At 43.6% G+C, this 20,511-nt stretch overlaps 1 protein-coding gene across 1 annotated transcript in view; it reads right to left on the reverse strand.

Moving 5' to 3' along the window:
• Positions 1 to 17,214, reverse strand: part of MOB1B (MOB kinase activator 1B) — a gene marked incomplete at its 5' end in the record, with an annotated part of 39,436 nt that extends 22,222 nt beyond the window's left edge. Inside the window, 2 exons of the mRNA XM_081999595.1 lie at positions 16,946 to 17,043; positions 17,131 to 17,214. Of these exons, the coding sequence (XP_081855721.1) occupies positions 16,946 to 17,043; positions 17,131 to 17,214 (182 nt within the window). The remainder of the gene's footprint in view (positions 1 to 16,945; positions 17,044 to 17,130) is intronic.
• Positions 17,215 to 20,511: the final 3,297 nt, after the last annotated feature.

Genomic DNA, 20,511 nt, shown 5'->3' on the forward strand with positions numbered 1-20,511 from the left:
CCACTCAGCATCTCCCAAAAGCCTTCACCACCATGGTCCAACTGAAATAAGCCCTTCAAAATATGTGGAAGTGCTCGACAGATTCCAAAAAAGCTGAACTCAAGACAGTACACAGAACAGTACCTGGGGCATGAAAACTTGTCATATTTCAACTCCTGCTTTTTCATCTTCAACGGCCTTTGCAAACATTAATTAATCTTTACAAAGTCTGTTTGAAGTAGGCATGATTAGCGTCTTGTTAGACACCGGGCAACTGAGGCACCGACTCAGTGCCAAAGGCCAACGAGCAAATTTATTAGAGAAGCCCCCGAGTTTTAGTTCTGTACCTCCTTGTTTCCTTTCTCCCGCTGCGCCTCTTTTCAAATGCAGAAACTCTGCAAGCTGAGAACCCAACTCTGGAAAAGCAAACATTTCAAGCTCTCAAACAATAATACAGAGCTTCCAAGGATAAAATCCTGCTAATAATAGACACATCAGAGTATGATCGTGTTAGTTTCCAATAGCCAACATGTCAACATCGACATTAAAATAAAAGCTCAACCTGCTTTTTGGAAATCAAATCGATAACTGCAGCATTTAAACGCATTTTCCCCTGTGACAATCACAGCATCGGAAGGACAGCAGGTACAATTAAATCGTACGTGTTCAAAATCCACACTGACAAGATTTAACTTGAGCGTTTCTATTTATAACACTGAGCAGTCACAACATTCCTGTTCTGAAAAGACGGTGTGCAAGCCAGGCATTACTTTCTTCAGCTCTTACAATACCAAAAAGTCAATTACTTTCCAGTCAAATTCCCACTCATTAAAATAAGCCTGTCTCAGTTCACTTTAATTTGGAGGTAACAAATCCGATGTAAGAATCCAGGAAGCAAGCATTCCACAATCTCGTGCTCCTTAGACGTACCATCATGCAAGCAGGTCTATAGACAAATAAAGGAACCACCAACAGAGGACAGAGGAAGACGGCCAAGGAAGCTTCAACCCAATGCTCAGATGTTACAAACACAATGGGCCAGAGAAACAAGCGCTTCTGCCAAGCTCTAGGGCAGGATGAGAAGCCCCACAGCCCAGCTATTCAAGAGCTATATACAATATTGCAAATGCTCTTCTATGCCCCAATATTACTTCCCATGGAGATGACCATGAGACCCCTTGAACAGAGCGGGCTAACTGTCTGAAATGAGACATGGTGCTATCAGTCCAGCCAACTCAAATTCAGAAGACTCAAGTGCTCCGGGACAGTACGATACTGGGTTACAACTCAACATTAATGAGTATTTGAAGGCTGTTCAACACAGTATGAGAGTTAAAAGCCAGCAAGCATACAGGTAATCAGAGACTCTAAGTGCACAAGCTGATAGCTCTCACCCTGAAAAATGTCCTTCTGTGTAAATTCTTCAGATACAGTCACTGTATTATTCTGAATGATAATAAAAGCAACACGCTTCTAAAGAAGGCTCCCATCTAACTCAAGTAACTTGCACAAACATTAAGCTGTAAAGAGTATAATTCTCTTCCCATGGAGGGAAACACAGACTCTGCCAAGATCACTAAGCAAATCAAAGCAGCCCATATGGGAAAGAGTTAAGAGCTGCCAACTCCTTACAGAACAGAGCTGCTCTCCCCAAAGGTAAAGCAGCAGTTAGAAAGCAATTCCAGGCCCAAGGTTTTTGTTTTGCTTTGTTTCTTTGGTTTTTGGGGGGTTTTCTTGGTGTTTTTTTTAAGGAACAATCATTTGCGCCAACTTGAAAAAAGTTTCCACAGACACCTGGTCATTCCTATAGAAACAGAATCTATGTTGTTTATCATTTATACACTCTATTTAGGAAACAGTAACTGCAAATACTTAGATCGATGGCACACAGCTGAAGTTTTCCAGCATAGCTAGTATGACATGTAAGAATAACCTAAATTGTCTACTACAGCTAGAGTAAATCCCTGAAATTAGAAATACCGAAATTAAAAAGGGCGAAAGAAAGGGTGCCTAAGAAATGATTCTTCCCAAAGCTAACGCTGCCCTTGGTAACCAAGAGGCCTCGACTTCATAAGGAATGTCTTCGTGTGATTAACTCACCTATCGCTGGCCCAAGCCACAGCTGGTTGCCAAGGTGACAAAGAAACGGTGCCACACTTTATAACCTAGGAATTTCTTTCCAGATTTCAGCGCGCTCCTTCCACAGCACTGTCATTTGGAAAGCCGCGTGGAGCATCGTCAGGAACAAGCACTCAATTTCGCCACAGTAACAATTAGGCTTCCAGATATTTCTCTGCAACCCACCCCCATCGTATTCCCACCGTGGCTCCTGCTCGCTCCAGGACAGGATCACTTCCTACGCTAGTTCGCCTGTTCAGACCCTGACACTCTGTTGCAACCCAGGCAGTGACAGGCTCCCCGCACCCGCCGGCCAAAGGCCTCTCCGGAGCAGGCAGGCAGGCCCCGCTCAGGTCCCCTCCTTGCGGGCGCTCCTGCTGAGCACGGCCGAGCTGCCCACCTCTTTGTCGCAGATCTCTACGGTGGGTGTTTCCCCCCCGCCAAAAAAAAGCCTCAGGTCCCTTCAGTTTAGCAGCTTAACAAGAAATTCAGATTTATAAATAAAGAAATCCCAAGGTAACGGATACAAAACACAACTTTCCACAAAAGGCAGGAGGTCCCTTCAGAAAAGAAAGGAAGGAAAAAAAGCTGGGTTTTAAACACCTGTTTTAAAAATACTGAAAACCAGGGGTAAAAAAAAAAAAAAAAAATCCACCAACAAACATGAATCAAAAAGTTTCCTCATCTTAAAAAAAAAAAAAAAAAAGGCAAAACAAACCCACAAACCCACAACTATCACAGACTGAGGGCATTTAAAACAATGTCTTTATCTTCCAGCACATGGAATTGACAACTATGGCAATACAACACAGGTTATTCCTAAAAGAAGAGCTTCTTCAGATGTCCGGAAATGGAATAAATACAAATCCAGACAAAACCCCAAATTCCACTTTTTTCTTTTCAGTGAAACACTGTTATTCATACTTCCTCATCCACCCTTCTTCTTTGCTACGCCATGGAGTAAGTTCAATTTCCTGTAGGCTTTTTGACCCGAACATGCTTCTCAAGGGGCATAGTGACTCTTATCATTATAACTGACTGGAAATAGTGCCTCTTCCTACCAAAGCACTGACAGTGAAATAGCTATTTTTATGAGATTATTAATTCTCTAGCCATCCAGGCGGGGACTAAAGTCTGGCTTCCCCTTCTCAGAAAAAGAGTCGTCTTCATAAATCGAAGTTCCACACAGGATGGTATAAGAGAAGGCAAATGAAAAAGACATCATGTCATCAATATCTCTTAAAAAATACAGGTATCATTATACACAAGACTCTACATGTTAGAAGAGCAGAAGTTTATCAGACCATTCACACCCAGTAAAGAGAAAGTTACTTAAGGCAGCCTCAAGGAATGGTTTTGGTTTGGCTTGTCCCAACCATCACCGCCCAGTGTTGAAAGCTGTCATGACACGTACATGTCCACATTCTTAAAATACTTTTTTTTTCCTTCTATACATACTCATTTCAGCATCAGTGAAATCAAGCAAAAGTAGGATTCATCCAGAAGTCACATGCTCTTAACATGTACCAGAACACAGCTGAAGACAAACTTCTGCCGGCTGAGCTATGATTAGGGGACAGGTGACTGGCGCTTGAACTTCATCCCTCCGACACATGCCCTCGCTTGCCCTGCGGCAGCTCACTTGGTGCCAAATCCACGAAGACATTAGGTGGCCACAGATTGTTTCTAGCCGAGCCAGGCACCTATGCTTCTCGGCTTCTCTCTGCCTCCATTTTTCCATCTGTGAGCTCAGAGTGTGCCTGTAAACAAGGCGGAGGTGTTATGCTACAACGTTCATGTCTACTACAATCCCACCCATGTAGGTGGCAACAGTGTTCCGTTTACCCAGTTGGATGCAACCCTTCTCCCAAGTAACCACAATTCCTAATGTAAGGAACAAGCAAGTGTCCAGAACACTGTCCTATAACCAGGAAATCATCATCGGTTTGCTATGCTCACACACAAAATAAATTCCCTTGTTTCCTTTAAAACATCTTCATTTAAGACACTTTCATCTCCTGGAAAATCCTCAAAATAAACAAAGCGAGTCACAGTTGCCCTCACTGGATACTACCAGAGCTTGCTCTGTGCACTCAAAACCACATTTAAACTAATTCCCAGAGCAGCCAACAGTTGCGGAAGTGACTCAACTTCAAGCGTTGTCTTCTGCAGGACTAACAGCAGTGCTGGGCAATGAAAGGAAAAGGACAGGCCAGAGACTCAAGAAGTAGTATACCAGAGTATCTGTCAGAGAAAAACTCTGAAGAAAAAAATAAAGTAGTACACATTCAGCCAAGTATACCATACTGAATTGTAAAGACAGGCAGGCAGATGTGCAGACAGCAGAGGAACTGGTACGTGCCCATGGTATAAAATCCCGAGCCTCCCAAAAGCCTCATTATGCATGTTTCATGAATGTCACTGCACTGCTGCTCCCAAGTTTCCCCACAGACCTGCCCCTCCCCCAAGAGTTTTAAGGCCACCAAACATCACCTGAAATGAGTTTTCACTCCTATTTGCAAGAATGCAGCTTTTAGCAGAAACCCAAGCATCTCCACATGTTCTCCTCTGATATCTATTTGAAATCCTGTTACTTGAGAAGAATCAAAATTATCCAGAATGTTTTGCTGCATGCCCCCAGGTACCTACTGGCTACCTTAGGGCCAACGCAACGCTCTCTTCACTCACAAAAGTTCTGTCTTATTACAAACAGAAGTTAAATTTTCAAGAAAGCTGAGGACTGGTCTTGGCTGTTTTGCTGGGTCCTTTCAATCAGATCCAGGGTCCTCAACTATTTTAATACTAATACTTACTGTGTACATACACACACATATCATGGAACTGTAGGGCATAATCACAACCAGGTTTATTGCCGCAGATTCTAATATCCTAATATTCATGTACTACTTCTTTAGAAGAGCAGGCTACTAGCAGCTTTGAAGAAATAAACACAAAGTATTCCTTCCTCTCCAACTGCTTTGTTTTTTACTATGGACCACTGAGATGGAGGTCAGTATCTTTACCATTGAAGCCACTAATTAAGCTCTCTGTGAACTAAATAGCACTATTTTCTCACTAACTTTCCCGTCTCTTCTCAGAAAACCCTTATTTCTGTCAATTTGCATTAGCTCACTTAAAAGGGAGGGCACAGCATGAATTCAAACATGAGTTAGAACTTCACCCAGTTATGCTTCAGTTTATTTTCTACAAAGGTTCAAACCTCAGTTTACTGTACCTCATAAATCATTCAGTAGACATCACTACACTTCTTTTGTAAAACTTACCCTTTCCCGTACATGAAACTTGGCCTAAAAAGCCATTTGAACACTTACTTCTGCCGTACCTGAGTGTATGGCACATTTTTCTTTGAAGAAGGAGGACTCAATCGAGCTGTAAATAGTAGACTACTGAAAGAAGCTGAAAGGCTGCCGAAAAGGATGCTGTACCCTGCAGCGAGGACTGCCATATAACTCACGCCACAGAGAGTGCGGTTCTGCCCCGTGACAAGCGAATTCAGAAACAAAGTCAAAGGCCTGTGACAGAAGATTATGTAACATTTGTTAAGGAAAGTATACCTACATGCTTCAGACCCATGGAAACCTTCAGAAACACTCAACTCCGACCAGTTTACAGTCCAAACCATCTCTGACTGTCTTCCGCTGATTTGTTATATGCATAATGAAGACACAAACCGAAGAGCAAATGCAGGCAGAACATCTGCGTATATTTGAGAAATGCCTGAAACCTGTCACTCGGATGTATCCAAAAAAATGCTATGTTCTAGAGGAAAATGATTACACAGAGGGAAAACGCTTGCTAACTCATGTGGGAGTGAGGATGACACAGCACATGTTACGCAGACGCATGGAAACATGAAAAGCAGTTATTAGACGACTTAAACGTCATGCAGAACCTAAGGGAACGGAATACTGGTTTTTTTTCCTTTTAAGAGGGAAGCAATAACATTTAAGTCCTGGCCTGGCAGTCAAAGTGAGTATCAAGAAGACAGGGAAACAAATCAACCGCAGAATATGAGCACTACAGACAACCATAAATCAAAACTTAAAACTAGAAAGTAGCATTATGGATGCAACTAAGCAAATTATATAAGAACGACAAGGAAACAGATAAAGCTACAAGTCTGGGTTATTTCTTTCAATAACGTATCTGTTGGTGTTTAAAGAAAAGATACTGGAAACATTAATAAAGAAAGAAGGTTTACTAAACCATTTAAGTAGGCATGAAGGAGTTCAAGATCTTTCAATAAGTAACTGAAAATATCATCAAGTGGCCTGGAGAGCTGCAGCATGCCCCGGGCAGCCTTGGACACTGCCAGTCCCGCAGAGCATCATCTGGCTTGCGGGGCAAGAGGAAAGGGGGGGCGTGTCAGATAAATAACGCAGGTGATATACAGTATTTGCCCACCTACGAATGCTTCACCTTAGTAGTTTTTTGAGTTGATAAAACAAGGACAGAAGTGACTCCTACAAAAGGTATACGGTACTTGCCCTAGCAAACTCTTCCTCGGGCTACAGGGGTCTCCTTATATCCAGCTAAATACTCTTCATCTCTTCGCATTACTAACACCCTCTGCATCCTAAACTGTATCTGCTGGTAATGGTCACACTCTTTAAATACATTTAAGAAAGTAGGAAGCAGAGCTTTTCAGAAAGCTATCTAACAAGCCATTGAGGATGATGAATGGCAGCAATAAAAGCTTGGCTCCAGTATCAAATTAGATCCTTACTTAGACACCAAATATAGTGCTTGAAGAACATGCCTCAGAACATGGACGGTTTCCCAAAATGCTGATCAGTGCTTTGAAAACCAATGCTTTATGAATGACTAAAGCAAATCTTGTCATACAACCTCAGAATACACAGCAGGGCATTTAAAAAAAAAAAAAAAAGACTAAATAGTTTAATACAGTCTTCAATCCTTTTAAACACAGTAAAAGGAACAATTTGTTAACGTGTTTAGGAAAAAGGCAAAGTTAAAAAAAAGAAAATAATTAACTAGATTTTAGTGGGGGAGAGGAGTCACTTCAGCACTTTGTAAAAGGCTGTCTTTTCTTGTAACCCCCATGCAGAACCAGCTGATGGTAGGAATGTGGCAAGTGAGAAACCCTCGGCAACTTCCCAACAGAAAACCTCAAAGCATATACGTAAGGTTGCCTTTACGCTTTGATTAATAGGTAATACAGGGTCTGAATTCAGGAAGTAACAGAACAATCATTAGGGGCAAGAAATAACACAGAAAACAACAGGAAGAAGAAATGGAAGGGAAGCAGTAATGAATAATCTAACAGCTTTCCAAAAATACGCTGCATTATCTCATCACGGAGTATTTCTTAAGCATGTCCCATATTTAATACAATTTTCTAAGTACTGTGTATAACTATCTTCAGAAAAATTGGCTTCTATCTTGGAAGTATCATATCATGAAAAGCCACCTGTCTGAAGCATCTGAGGGTGAACAATAGGCTCCTACATACACAGGAGAACGCTTCTGAAATTATTTCAGCTTTTGCATTTGGCAGTTGAGTCCACAGCCAGTTTAACTGTTCTGTGGTTAATTTTAATATAGATTTCTCCTCTTTTCCACTCACACTGCAGCAAGAAATTTTAAGAGGAGCTGTCAACCACAGAAGTTAAGAATAGGACATTAAAGACACTTTTTTTTTATTTTTTTTTTTTTAAATACACCTAAGCGTTAGAAAAAACATTATTTTCTTGCCACAAAGGATAACAAGTAAAAGACACAGTAATACCATTTGGATTCCTGAATCTAGAATATTTAGCAATTGGTCCGTTCAAGCAAAACCAGGACTGTGCTACTGAATTTGCTAAAAACACAATTAAAGTAAGAGCTAGCAAAACAAAATATGGGTTATTTTATATAGGAAGCCCACTCAATCATTATTTGGGTTGAAATTATTTCTGTATCAAAAATCAGACATCTCACTCTTTAGCAGAGGAATTTACCAAAGCTTGTTTAAGCTTATTTAGTCTCTTCGTCATAAAGAATAGAATTAGACTTGTGATAAAGACAACAAATCTAGGCATTATGAGTTCTTTTCTGCAAGATGTTCTTCTTCACTGAGGAGGGGACTAAGATTTTCTACGTCAGGAGCGCTCATATCTCTACAACACAAGCAATTAACTCTGGAAGCAAGCTACCAAATTTAAAGATGAAGTGCAATGACAGACAAACAAAAAACCCAAGTACATGGAACAGAAGCAAACTTCAAATAAAACTCAACTGAAATATGCATAGGCTCACAGGAGGTATGCAAGAATAACATAAGGAATGGATTCCTGCCAAGGAACAGCTGTGAACTGGGAAAGGGAGAGCGGAGGGTGAACAAGTTCGAAGTGTCTTCACAACAAAAACAGAAGAAAAGTTGGGACAAGAAGCTCAAGTCGCATTTGGATTTCAAAGCGAATGGGAAAAGACAGAACAAAGGAAGAAAGACCGTTTACATTTGCAAGTTATATCAGAGCAACCAAAGTCAATGTTTTGAAGGGCAAGGCCTGAATAGACCAAATAGCTCCATCTTAGCCTTAGCTTTCTCCTAAAAAAAAAAAAAAAAAAAAAAAAAAAAATGCAAGAGAAGAGTGAATGAATTCACTTCCAAGTACTACTTTTAAAGTTTCAAAATGTGTTTGCAAGGAAAAAACTAGTTACCTTCATGAATTCACAGCAGAGGACTGTCTTCTTAACAACACAAAATTAGCATCTCAGACACATGAATTTACAGTCTGCTGACTCAGGCTACATATTTGAAATGGGAAGCAAAGACTTGAATTAAACAGAACACCTCCGAGATGCATATTTTACTACACTGCACAAAACAGTGTATCACGTCCCGGAAGCCATACACCTACCAAAACTAATTAAGAAATAAAAACTCTTTGCCAACTTCTTATCAAAAAAACCATTTAAGCTGCACAGATACATCTCTCTCCAGACAAGCAATACCCAGCTCTCACTCCCTTCTTTCAAATCCCTTCTCCAAAATATTAACCCAGGCAACAGTGCCCTGGTAAAGCATCTGACAGATCCATAGGCAGACTAAGCACCATGGTGGCTCTAGGAAATTACCTGAAAGATTATAAAACGAACTTTGTGGTTTCTTCTTTATGCTCCGCTTTAAACCGATCCTGAAAAACTGCAAGCACATGGTTTTAGACAGCCTAGTCAGCATGTACTGTAACTCCGGAGGAAAATTTATAGCAGCCTGCTCTATTTTAAAATTCAGTGTATTTCCTTCCAGGAGAGCTAAATGCAACAGATGTCTTCCTCTGGAAGACAGACCCCTGAAAACTTAAAGAAAAATAATTTCCTAGCCCTTAGTTGTCTCATAGAGACTCTAAAAAGGACTCTTCCAGTTTTTCTTCACAAACACTTTCAGCGTCATTCACCTGTGTTGACCTTCCTACAGCACAGCACGGTCCTTCACACCAGTACAAATACGTCCATCACAACCTCTTTTCAGTAATGTCTACATATCACGCAGCACGTGAAGTTACAATACCGTGAGCCAACATTACACTAGTGCCACAGAAGCACTATGAAAGAGAAAGGGAAGGAAACGCCATGTTTAAAATAGCAACACACACAAGACATGACAAAGGAAGGGACTAGACCCTCATAATCCAACATCATGAAATTCAGAGGCTAGAAAACTTTTTAAAGTCTATGAAAAGCAATTGAATTTATTCAGTTATAGGCTGAAAACAGATTCAATAGCATTTGAATATAAAAACCACAATCTCAGTCACTGTGTACTTAAAAAAAAAAAAAGGACAAAAACCAAACAGCAAGTTCATTGTAGATCAAGTCTAATAGGAAGTGGCTTAGTTTACAAATGCTAAAAGCATCACAAAGCATATCCTGCGGTTTAGGTTGATTTCTGGGTCAGAGGCTTATTGATAGCTTTGGCAGCAATAACTTTCTTATTGCTTCCTATGGAAGACTTAAAGCGGCATAATTAAATGCAGCTATTTACTCCTCAAAGATAAACAAGCAGCTTCATTCTGTCAGCCTTGGGCACGAAAACATATGACCACACTTGCAATTCTTAAGCCACGCCTCGGTGTACAAATGCTTGTAAGATTTTATCCTTTTTCAAAGAAAACAAAAACCTCTGTACCTCTCAGGACACGTGCAGCCTAAGATGTAACTGTGATCCCTGGGCTGTCCTTACCAAGGTGAGGTCCCAAATCCAAAGCCTCAACAGAAAATTATCAAATGCTTTTGGCACCTTTTCAAGATTAAAAACCAAGCCGCTTCACACGTGGGCAAATCCTCCCCTGAAAGAGATCCTTGTTCCATTGCTGTTCTCGGCTGACAAATGTAAATAGCTAATTGCATAGGTTCGCTTACATTGCAAACACAAAGGGAGAAGGACAAACGAGGGAAAACAATTGTGGCATAAAAGCAAACAATTAGGAAGCAATTAAGACAGGACATCACCGCGATGCAGTAAACACAACTTTCACACTGAACAATGCCTTTCTTGGTACGGTTTTGTTGGGTTTTTTTCCCATTCGAAACTAATGCTTCTATACTGAGAAGAAAGCATCTAAGAACATTTACAAATGCCAATCGCTCACTTCATCAATTACATGTTCCCCAAAACAGAGTATTAGTGACAGTTCTTTTTTTTCAAACGCAATTCCAAGATCAGACATTTACAGCCTGAACTGGCCTGCACAGCTCTGTTGTTATTCCAAGGCACACTCGTTCTTCCTGAAATAAAACCCAGGCGGCAGCCCCCTGACTCCAACCTTACCGATAAGGTAGCAGCACTGGTGCACTGCTGGCTACAATTTATTTCCATGTCATCCGACACAAATTTGAGCAGCTACTTTTTGAAAGCGTACACCCGTTTACCATGACAGGCAGACATTTCGGCAAACTCATCAAGAACAAAGTCACCAAGAGGGGAGTGGCAAGAACAGTTACCTGAACAGGTAATAAGGCACACACAAAGCCAAGTGGAGTCTGAAAGATGGGCTTGGCAACACAGCAAAGCTTATTCGGTTGCCAGTTTGCACAGAAAAAGGAAAAAGTCTCCTCCCTGACTTTGGCCGGGTCCAGACACTCCTACTGCTTCCGTTATTCTGACACCATACTTCATGTCACTACACCATGACAGCAAGTACCTAAATACTCAAAAAAATAATCCCACCAAAACAGAATTAATAGTTTTCTGGGGGTTTAGCTTCTTCAACCAGTTTATCAGAAGGACGAGAAGTGCCTCAGTGAGCTTAATCCTATCAGCAAATTGCACCCTAAAAAACTGTTCTGGGGTCTTCCAGAAAGATGAATGAGGAAGGAAACAGAGTGACAAGCACTTCAAAAGGCCTCTTCCAAAATATTTTGAAAACTGTAAAATTAATTGTACCACAGGCATCACAAGGAGCAACATGAACACCTTAGTCTAAGTTGATCATGGCCATGAAAATGGAAGTTTTCATTTCAAAGGTTTCTGGAAGCTTTCTGTTCCTTGGTGCTCCCCTCCTTGAAAGCGAGACCAGCTGCCAGCTGAGGGGCAAATCTTTTGACAGCGGGCATTTCAAAACAGGAATTAAAGAGAGTTAACACCGTAAGTGAAGCGATGTGCCTCAACAACATTAAACACAAATTTCAGGTAAAAGCATATATTTCTATAGCCACTAATTCCATGAATCATAGAATCATTTAGGTTGGAGAAGACCCTTAAGATCATTGAGCCCAACTGTTAACCTAACACTGCCTACGAAAGCTATAAGCATAAAAAAAAAAAAATAAAAAGAGAGAAAAAGCTTTACTTTCTGTGAAGTTCATAGTCAGAGCTGACTCCATATGAACTCTACCTCTAAGGAATCCTTTTGCTTTCCTCAAAACTCAAAATTACTGTTACCAAGACTTAAAACAAACAAAAAAATCCTTTAGAAAGTTGGCAATAACCTTCAACTTGTCTCTCCAATTTATTGACAGGCAAACTCAAGAGACTTTTCAAGTCCAGTACAAAAAAACAAAACACCACCAAAAACACAAAACTGAACACCTCACTAATGGTACTGGTTAAACAACACGTTTTGCGGGTAAGGTAACACATTCATGTGTCGAAAGCCTCTACCCCAACCTTTGCTCTAGGAGCGCTGCCTGCACAGTAGTACATCGGAATGCATGTATTTCCCATTCCTAACAGTCTGTAAATGCCTACACATTGATTTTCAAGGACCGAAATTCCAGTTTAGAAGTGCCTAACAGTCTTCTGTGGGAGTCCTTGATAAAGAGGAGATAAATACCACATCTCCAATTTCTAACTACAGAAGGAGCACTCACGAAGCACTCGGTTGCTCTCCAGCTACAGTGAGATGAAAAACAGTGCCCACTTTAGAAACGGCTTTCACTTGGTAAGTAGCAACAACTCGGCATCTAGGAAAGCTGAAGAAGGGGAAACAACAGCTAGCCATGATGTTCTTCAAGAGCAGGAGCAAACTGGGAAATCAGGAAGGCTGTAATAATGCTCGTCAACCCGGAAACAAACACACCAGTTCTCGTTTTGCTATTACACTGCAAGGGATGTAAGGAAGAAAAAAAAGTAACGTCCCACTGCACCTTCTGCACATACATATACACACAAATTATGATTTTAATTAAATTTAAAAAAAAAATTAACCCAAGGGCACCATCAGAAGCAGCTGCTAGGTTTCCTGTATAACAAGACAGAGAAGGAAGAGCACGTCTTTCCCCCAGTTTGGTTTACGAGTTAACTTCGCATGGATTCATAAAGCTATGCGCCCCAAACAACAACTACTCGTCCTCACCCTTACTTGCCATTTCCACCAGCTCCTAGTCTTTCAAACTCTCATCAGTTACGACTACTTACATGAAGCTCATTTTAAAAAACTATATGCTATAATGTTCTGAGAAGGATTTACTAATAATAGATGGCTTTTTTTGTTGTTAAGACAATTTCACAACTTCAATAATAAAACTGAATCCGTTCCTTTTAAAAATAAATGCTTTTCATCTAGCTTCTTTTTTATGTAAGTTTTGCCAGCGTAGGATAACACAAGCATGTTAACCATATGGCACGCCTACCAGAACTATCTTTAATTTTTTTTCCTCGGAGATGTAAACTAAAGTACCTACAACTATGCTGTAATTTCCTTTTAAAGAGAACTTATCAAGCTGAATTTTTTTGCAACTGAAGATATTTTGTAGTCCAATCCTCATTTTTTATATTTCTTTAAAGACTCAGGATAACCCAGTCAACCATCAGAGAGGTTTATAAAGTCTTCTCAGAAAGGAAGAAACAGATCAGAAAGAGAAAGTAGAAGCACTGAAAATAACAATTGCTGTCAAAACCGAGTTGTGTTAATTCAGCGCCTCGTCTCACAAGACACTCTTTTTATAATGTTACCCATAACGACAGAAGACAATGGTTTCCCTTGATTTCCCCCCCACCTCCACGTAGCTTTATATGTCACTGGCCCTAGCAACAGAGAAGAATACCAATGAATTTGTCAGCAGACAAGGACCATGCCACGGGCCCGCGAGGGGGGGCCCCAAGCACCCTGCGTTATCCAAGCCCAATCGCCCTGTTATTTGACAGCAAGCAAGTCTGCAAGCGGAACGCGGCTTTTGATATCGTACTTGAGTGTCAAACTGACAAACAACAGCCAAGTTACCGACGATAAACCTGCATGACAGGTTCACTGCAACTCAGAAAATTTTTCTAGTCTAGGTGTACAAGGACAATCTTCACCTGCCGCATCTTTAACAAAAAGACGACAGTATCGCTGATGCAGAAAAACAGCACGGTCAATCAATCTGCTTTGCTACCTGCGTACCAAGGAAACTCCGGGTGAAAAAAAGGAGTGAAGAAGTACTATGAAAAACTATGTCAAAAGTACTGTGAAACTGTGGGGGATTTGCAGCTCAAAATACAAGTCTGCACTACTAAATCTGTAAAAGTGCAAAGATACTCAACCGCTATCTTTGAATAACTCTACAAAGGTAACATGAAATTCAAGTTTGACAAAAGGTGATGCTTTCTGGCTCCTTAAAAAAAAAAAAAAAAAAAACGATGACACCAACAAAAAAACCTAACTACCTGACAGTAACACAGAAAGTTTCCCTGAGGCCTACTGTGCATATTTTAAAATTATTTTTTTAAATCCACTTCTAGACTGCAGATGAGCAAATTAGGTGCCGTCTACAACGCTCTGCCAACAACAGCTGAGACAGCTTTGCAACATTTCTAGCTTTGCCATGCCCTAACTTGGGTTTCCATTTCCACATTTCATCCAGCAGGACAACTTGAAACAATGGGGGTGGGGGTAAAGGTTCACTTGCCTACGTTTCAGAAGGGTCTGGAAAAAGTAACAAGCATCTCATTATTGCCTGTGGCAGAGGGTGGAAGGTTTCCTGCTTTTCGATTACCACTTAGCCAAATGCCACGGAGAAGGAGGCTCTCTAATTTGCAAACCAGACTCCCAGGACACCGCCGGACTCGAAATCCTGTCCCCCCTTCTCCGTTGCAGCAGCTGAGAATTACGAAGGAGGAGGACAGCTGGGCTCCTCATTAGGAGCACCGTGCCCGAATCCACGGACAGCCATTTGTACCCACCTCCCATTTGCAGCTTCCCCCCTGCAGCTGATAGGTGTCTTTCAAAATCTCTCCTGGGGTACGGCAATATGAGCGCAATGACAGGCAAGCTGGTTTGGTACGGCACAGTTAAAAGATAAATGTGACCGACAGATTTAAAAGGAAGGCAGCGTCAGTGTTATTTGTCTCCATGAGAACACAACTTACTAGAGCACTCCAGTTCCCAAGATAAAGTATCTTCTCTAAAAGCAGGCTACATATACATCTGTTGATTAACAATATAGGCCTTTAACAACTGTCAGATATTATGGCAACGGTCCCACTAACCGCTCGCATGTAACTCTGAATGTGCAAGAACACTCAGCGGGGCCAAGGCCTTAATGGAGCTTGGCTCTGCCAGGGTGCCTTTTTCAGCTGCCTGGATTGCCCTTCTTTCCCTAGAGCACATCTTCCCTTTAATTAATAGGTCACTCAACCGGTTTATGTTAATTGTCAGAAGTACCTCGTCTTTGTTCCCAAGGGGAGGGACCAAAGTTCATTCAGTTGCTGTCTACGAAGCAAAAGTGCAAAACGTTAAGCTTTTGCACACACCTAAATTGCCACCAATTCCTAAGGGAGCTTTTTTTAATGCCGCAGTAAACAATTGCCTTCTCGTTAGCCAGGCGCACCCCGCCCGCCGTCCCTCGCTGGCCTGCTCGCCCCGTTTGTGCCGGATCACCGTCCGGCAGCTGCGCAACCATCACCTCAACCGGGAATTAACTTTTAAACGCTGCCGCCCACCAAACCTGCGTCAACGCCGTCCAGTTTTACCTCCTCTACCGCCGATAACGCTACGGGCAGCAACTTCTGCCCGTACCGTTCTTTGCAACGAGTAAAAAGAAAACATTATTTAACAAAAGGAAAAAAAAAAAAAAGACTCCAGCCGACGGGTGTTTCTCGCCTGAAGGCTGCTCCCGCCTTTCCAGCGATCCCCCTTTTCGCCCTGCCAGACACGCTCTCCGGGAAGTTCTCCCCCGCCCCCCAGTTAAGAGTCTCCCGCACGGATTTACTCGCCCCGCGGGGCTGGCTTCTTAAATTCAGCTCCCCGCTGCCCGTACGGAAGGTGGAACCTTCCCCACTCCCAGGACAAACTGCCGCCCTCCAAAGGCCCCCGCGCCCAGGAGGCGCCGGCCGGCCCCGGGCAGCCGTTAACTCCAGCTCCCGCCGCTGAGGCGGGCGGCCGTTACAGCCGTTAGCGCGGCCGGCGCTCTCCCCCCACACACCCCCCTACGGGATCGGGGCACAAAGGGAGCGAGCGGGCAGGGCGCCGCTCCACCGGAGCGGGACGGAGAGAAGAGGTGCGGGACGGGGCGCCATGCCGGCGGGGAGCGGCCGCCCCGCTTCCTCAGGGCGGCGGGGAGGGGTGCCGGGAGGCGGCCGCGGTCCCTCCGCGAGCTGCGCTGCGCTGCCCGGCGGGACGGGGAAGAGGAGACGGAAGGGACCTTTCTCCCTCCTCAGGCAAAAGAGACGGCCGGAGCCCGGGTGGCCTCCTGCCTGCACGCCGCCGCGAGCTCTACGCGGTTACTCACAACAAGAAGCTCATGGCGATGGCGGCAGAGCGGGACCGGCGGCTGCCTGGGTTCGGCGCGGCTCGGCTCGGCTCGGCGCTGCTCGGCTCCCAATGGCAGCGGCGGCGCAGGGCGGGCGTGTGCGGGGAGAGCGCCGCGGGGCGGGGACAAGGCCCGCCACCTCCCGCCGCCGCTCGCGGCCCGCCCGGCCGCCATCGCCCCCAGCAGTCCCCACGGCCCGCGCCGCCCCTCCGCCGACGTTCTTTCACGACCGCTGCAGCCGCCGGCAGCCTGACCCCCGGCACAGCTCTCCCTCTCAGGCGTTCCCCTGCTTAAAGACCCTCTCAGAGCTCTCCCCGCGGACACCCTCGTCTTCCCTTGTAACAGGCACCCCCCCCCCCGTCCCTCCAGATACCCCCTTCTCCTCGTCAGGCATCCCCCGGACACCCCCATCCGCACCCGGCGGCCGCGGCCTCTGCCCCCGGGGCAGCACAGGGCTCCCTGGAAGCGTTTCCCCGAGCCCGGGGTGACCCAAAGCGAACAGAGAGCAGGGCCGGGCCTCCCGCCAGCTGCTCTCCTCTGCACAGCTCCAGGTCGCAGTGTCCCAGCCGTCAGTGGCCAGGGGCATAACATAAATGCCTCTGACAGCCTTTAGGTAGTCCTGGGCAGTGAAATCCCCGTGGTTGCCTACCAAATGTCGCAGGGGAACCATGAAAAGTGCATGAGCAATAGTGCGGCCTGCCGGTGTTCACCCCTCTTCTGCCCCGAACTGCCTCCTGTGCCACAAGCCTGCGGGGTTCAGGAACGGAGCGGTGCTCTTCGCTTTAGGTCACGTCAGGGACTCAAAACGCATTACAATTCCATTATTTACACCACCCAGGCTTCCTTAGGCGGTGTGTTCTCATTCTTCAGGTGCGTTACAAAGGGCTTCAGGTACCGCAACCCGCAGATAACCACCATGGCCGTAAAAAGAATAGGGAGATCTTAATTGTCATTTCTGCTCTCCTCACTCAACAGTCTGATCCTTCTTAAAAGACATATCTCAAAATGGCTTCTAATTTTTCAACACAAATGTTTGATTTCTGAGCAATTTTTAACTCGGCTGGCTAGGGCGAGCAGCCAGCTAGGAAACGACACACCTCAGAAGTGGAGATATGGGCAGCTGCAAACTACTGAGGTAAAAAAAAAATCAGTTTTTCTTACAAACCCTTGGCAGGTCCTTCGCCTGACCTCTTCCCTGAACCATCTTCACCTTGTGTGAGCGTGGTTACAAACTGCATGTCCTCCCATTTGTGGAAATATAATTTGTGGAACTACAATGTACCGCACAGAGTATCATTTCAGCATAAGTTTTCAAATAAGCACAATCGTGTCTTTGCTGGCAACGATTATCACACAGTGTGCCCTTCCCAGGTAAGAGGGCTGTTCTATGAAGCACAAACCGAGGGTTTTGCAAAAAAAACCCCAACCAACCAGTGCATTGCAAAAGGTGTCCGGCGGCTCATTCGACACCAGACGACAGCTGCAGGCTGTGTTTTTGGGGTTTGGGGACTCTGTTCTGGCAATCCCTACCTCCTGTTCCCAAACCAGGAAAAATGCTCTTAATTTTTGGGTTTGTCTCGGTCAGTTTATATGTTCCATGAGAAACCAAGATAGACAACAGCATCCAGAATGCTTAAAAATAAAATATTATATTCATTATCAAACAAGGACCACACATCCCACTCTAGCCTTAGCCGCATCCAAGTGCCACCTCTTTATGGTAGAAATTACAATGCCAGGGTGTAATGTCATGTAAAAATCTGCCTCTGTTTAGGTCACTAAGAAGCCAGCTGGATTTCAGAGAGGGGACAAGACAGGCAGCACGACCCCCAGAGGTTCCCTCCCGCCCCAAGGGGATTCTGTGAGCCCTGGCAACCTCACAGAGCTCACGCTGCTGCAGGTAGGCCAGAGGAAAACCCAATGCTTTTCAGATTCGTTGTCAGGCAAATTCAGTACATCGAAACGTGCTACAACCCCGCAGAGCATTAAGTTTCTGTACGGCACACAAGGGGTTTCAGCTATAATGCCTTACGTGGCAACATCGACAGCCGTCTGCTTCTCTCATGTTTTTAAATGCCGAAACTGCATTTTCTACTTTTCTGGCTCTGTCCTTCCGACTGAGTCAGAATGCCAGGTCAGTGCATTTCTAAGTAAATTAAAATTACACTACTGTTAGGACACTTTTAAAATCAAGTGTTTTACTGGGCAGCGAAAGCGTAATTAAAAAGCATTTCCCGACGTTTGCAATTTTCCTTTTGGTGGTATTAGTAACATCATCAGGCATGAAATGGGTCTCGGGGCAGTTTTTAACAGATGCTATCAGACTAAGTTGGCCACATAAATCCAACTCCAAAAAATACTGCTGATCTTTCTGGAGCATTCGTGTTGGGACTTGAACAACCTCCATTCTCTGTTCCCACCCATACGCTTCCTTCTACCCACAGCAGGTTTTATTTTAGCGTCAAGTTAAAATTAAATGTCTGTTACTGCAGCAGTCAGTAGGAAATACTTGGCCTGGGCAGCTGTCAGGAGAAATGCTTACGTAATGTGTACATTTTATGTCTCACATTAATATTGGTCTATTCGGGACTGCTAAGGGTCACACGAAGTGCTCGCTTCAGAGGCTGCCGAGGCAAGGGACTGGCAGCACGCTGCAGTCTTACATAAGAGTCGAACCGCTCAGTTGCTCCAGGAAAGGCACAGCGAATGCACCCGTGGCCTCACATCTGTCATTTTGGTTTATCCATTATGCTGTAGAGCTTAAAGAATTACTCTGAAAGGGCCCTCAAGCTGACAAAGTGCTTTGGTCCTGAACGGAACTTTCTAGCTCTTGCAGCACAGCTCGGTAAATGCAGAACATGCCAGACGAAAAAAGTTCAAAAATTAAGATCACAAAATTTAATGCGTATGTTATCGAGAATACAAAAAAAAGGAAACAAAATTTCGTGTTGAAATGTAAATAATGCAGTATGTAAATACTGAGCTCTGTAAACACTCTCCCCACGTTCTAGATTGAACCAATAGCATCCGTCATTTTTTTAATCAGATACTTGTTTGTGCATTAAAGTAAGGGATTTGATTTGTGAACAAATGAAACATTTAAGTATAAATATGAGATCAAACCTATGTACTTGTAATTATTCTCTACAAAAAATGCAGAGCATGAAGAAATTACAGGAATTATGAGGCGGTTATACAGTGGTCCTGGGAGTCACTGTAGTTGTGGAGCTGGGATAGTGAACTCAGCAGCCTTGTTATTGCTAGACTGTAGTAATAAATAACAAAGAGCAATAAATAACGTTGCCTTCAGCGCTGCTACGGTGCTCAGATATGTGTCATTCCTGCTACAATGTTCATACACTTTAGTAATAGTGTCTCAGAAATAAACTATTTGTGTAGGACCTGCTCCAGAAATCTCAACAGTGTTTATGGCGTCGACACCGTCGGCAGGGGGGTTCGTGCTACTTGCGTTTCTCCGTGCCAACTCCGCTCTCGGTTTTCCGGAGCTGGTGGGCACGCTCAAGCTAAGCACGCTATCACCCGCTGAATGCTGATGAGCAATTGTATAACAGGCTCATCTTTCATAGAAAATGGTGGAAGCCCAACTGCTTGAGTAACTTAAAGCTAAATGAGTAATTTTGGAAAATATCACAACAGAGTATAAGGTCAATTTTTATGGATGACAGATTAGAGCGAAAAGTAATGTTTCCCAATATAAGATAAGCCTTTGTTTTATTATCAACTGAGAAGATCTTTCTTTTTCCTCCGATTAAACTAAAGAATAGCTGCTATTAATTACTCTTAACAATAACCTGTTTAACATTAGGTATTTGAAAAGGCATCTTCCAAGGTAGATAAATCTAACTTCTTGGTCAGCAGCAGTACGGAGGGGCATCTCCTGAGGTTTTTTTTCATTTTTACTTAAGGTAACAGATTTCCTTTCATAAGCAGACTTCATCCAACACCAGTTCAGTCGAGTAAATAAATGAAAATTCTATCGTCCTAGGACAATTTTTTTCCCCCTGATCATAGGTGCAGAGGCTTTGATCCTTCACATGTGCTAAGGAAGCTCTGAGATTCCTGGAAAACTTTTTGTGGCATCTGAAGTGCCAAAAGATGCCCAACAAAAGGGTGCCCTCTAAAGGTAATTCGCACACACGGACAAGCTGCAAGACAAAACACCAGTGGGTTATTTTTTACTGTACTTGGGAAGCA

This window comes from Phaethon aethereus (assembly GCF_964289735.1).
Source record: "Phaethon aethereus genome assembly, chromosome: 4".
NCBI lineage: Eukaryota > Metazoa > Chordata > Aves > Phaethontiformes > Phaethontidae > Phaethon > Phaethon aethereus.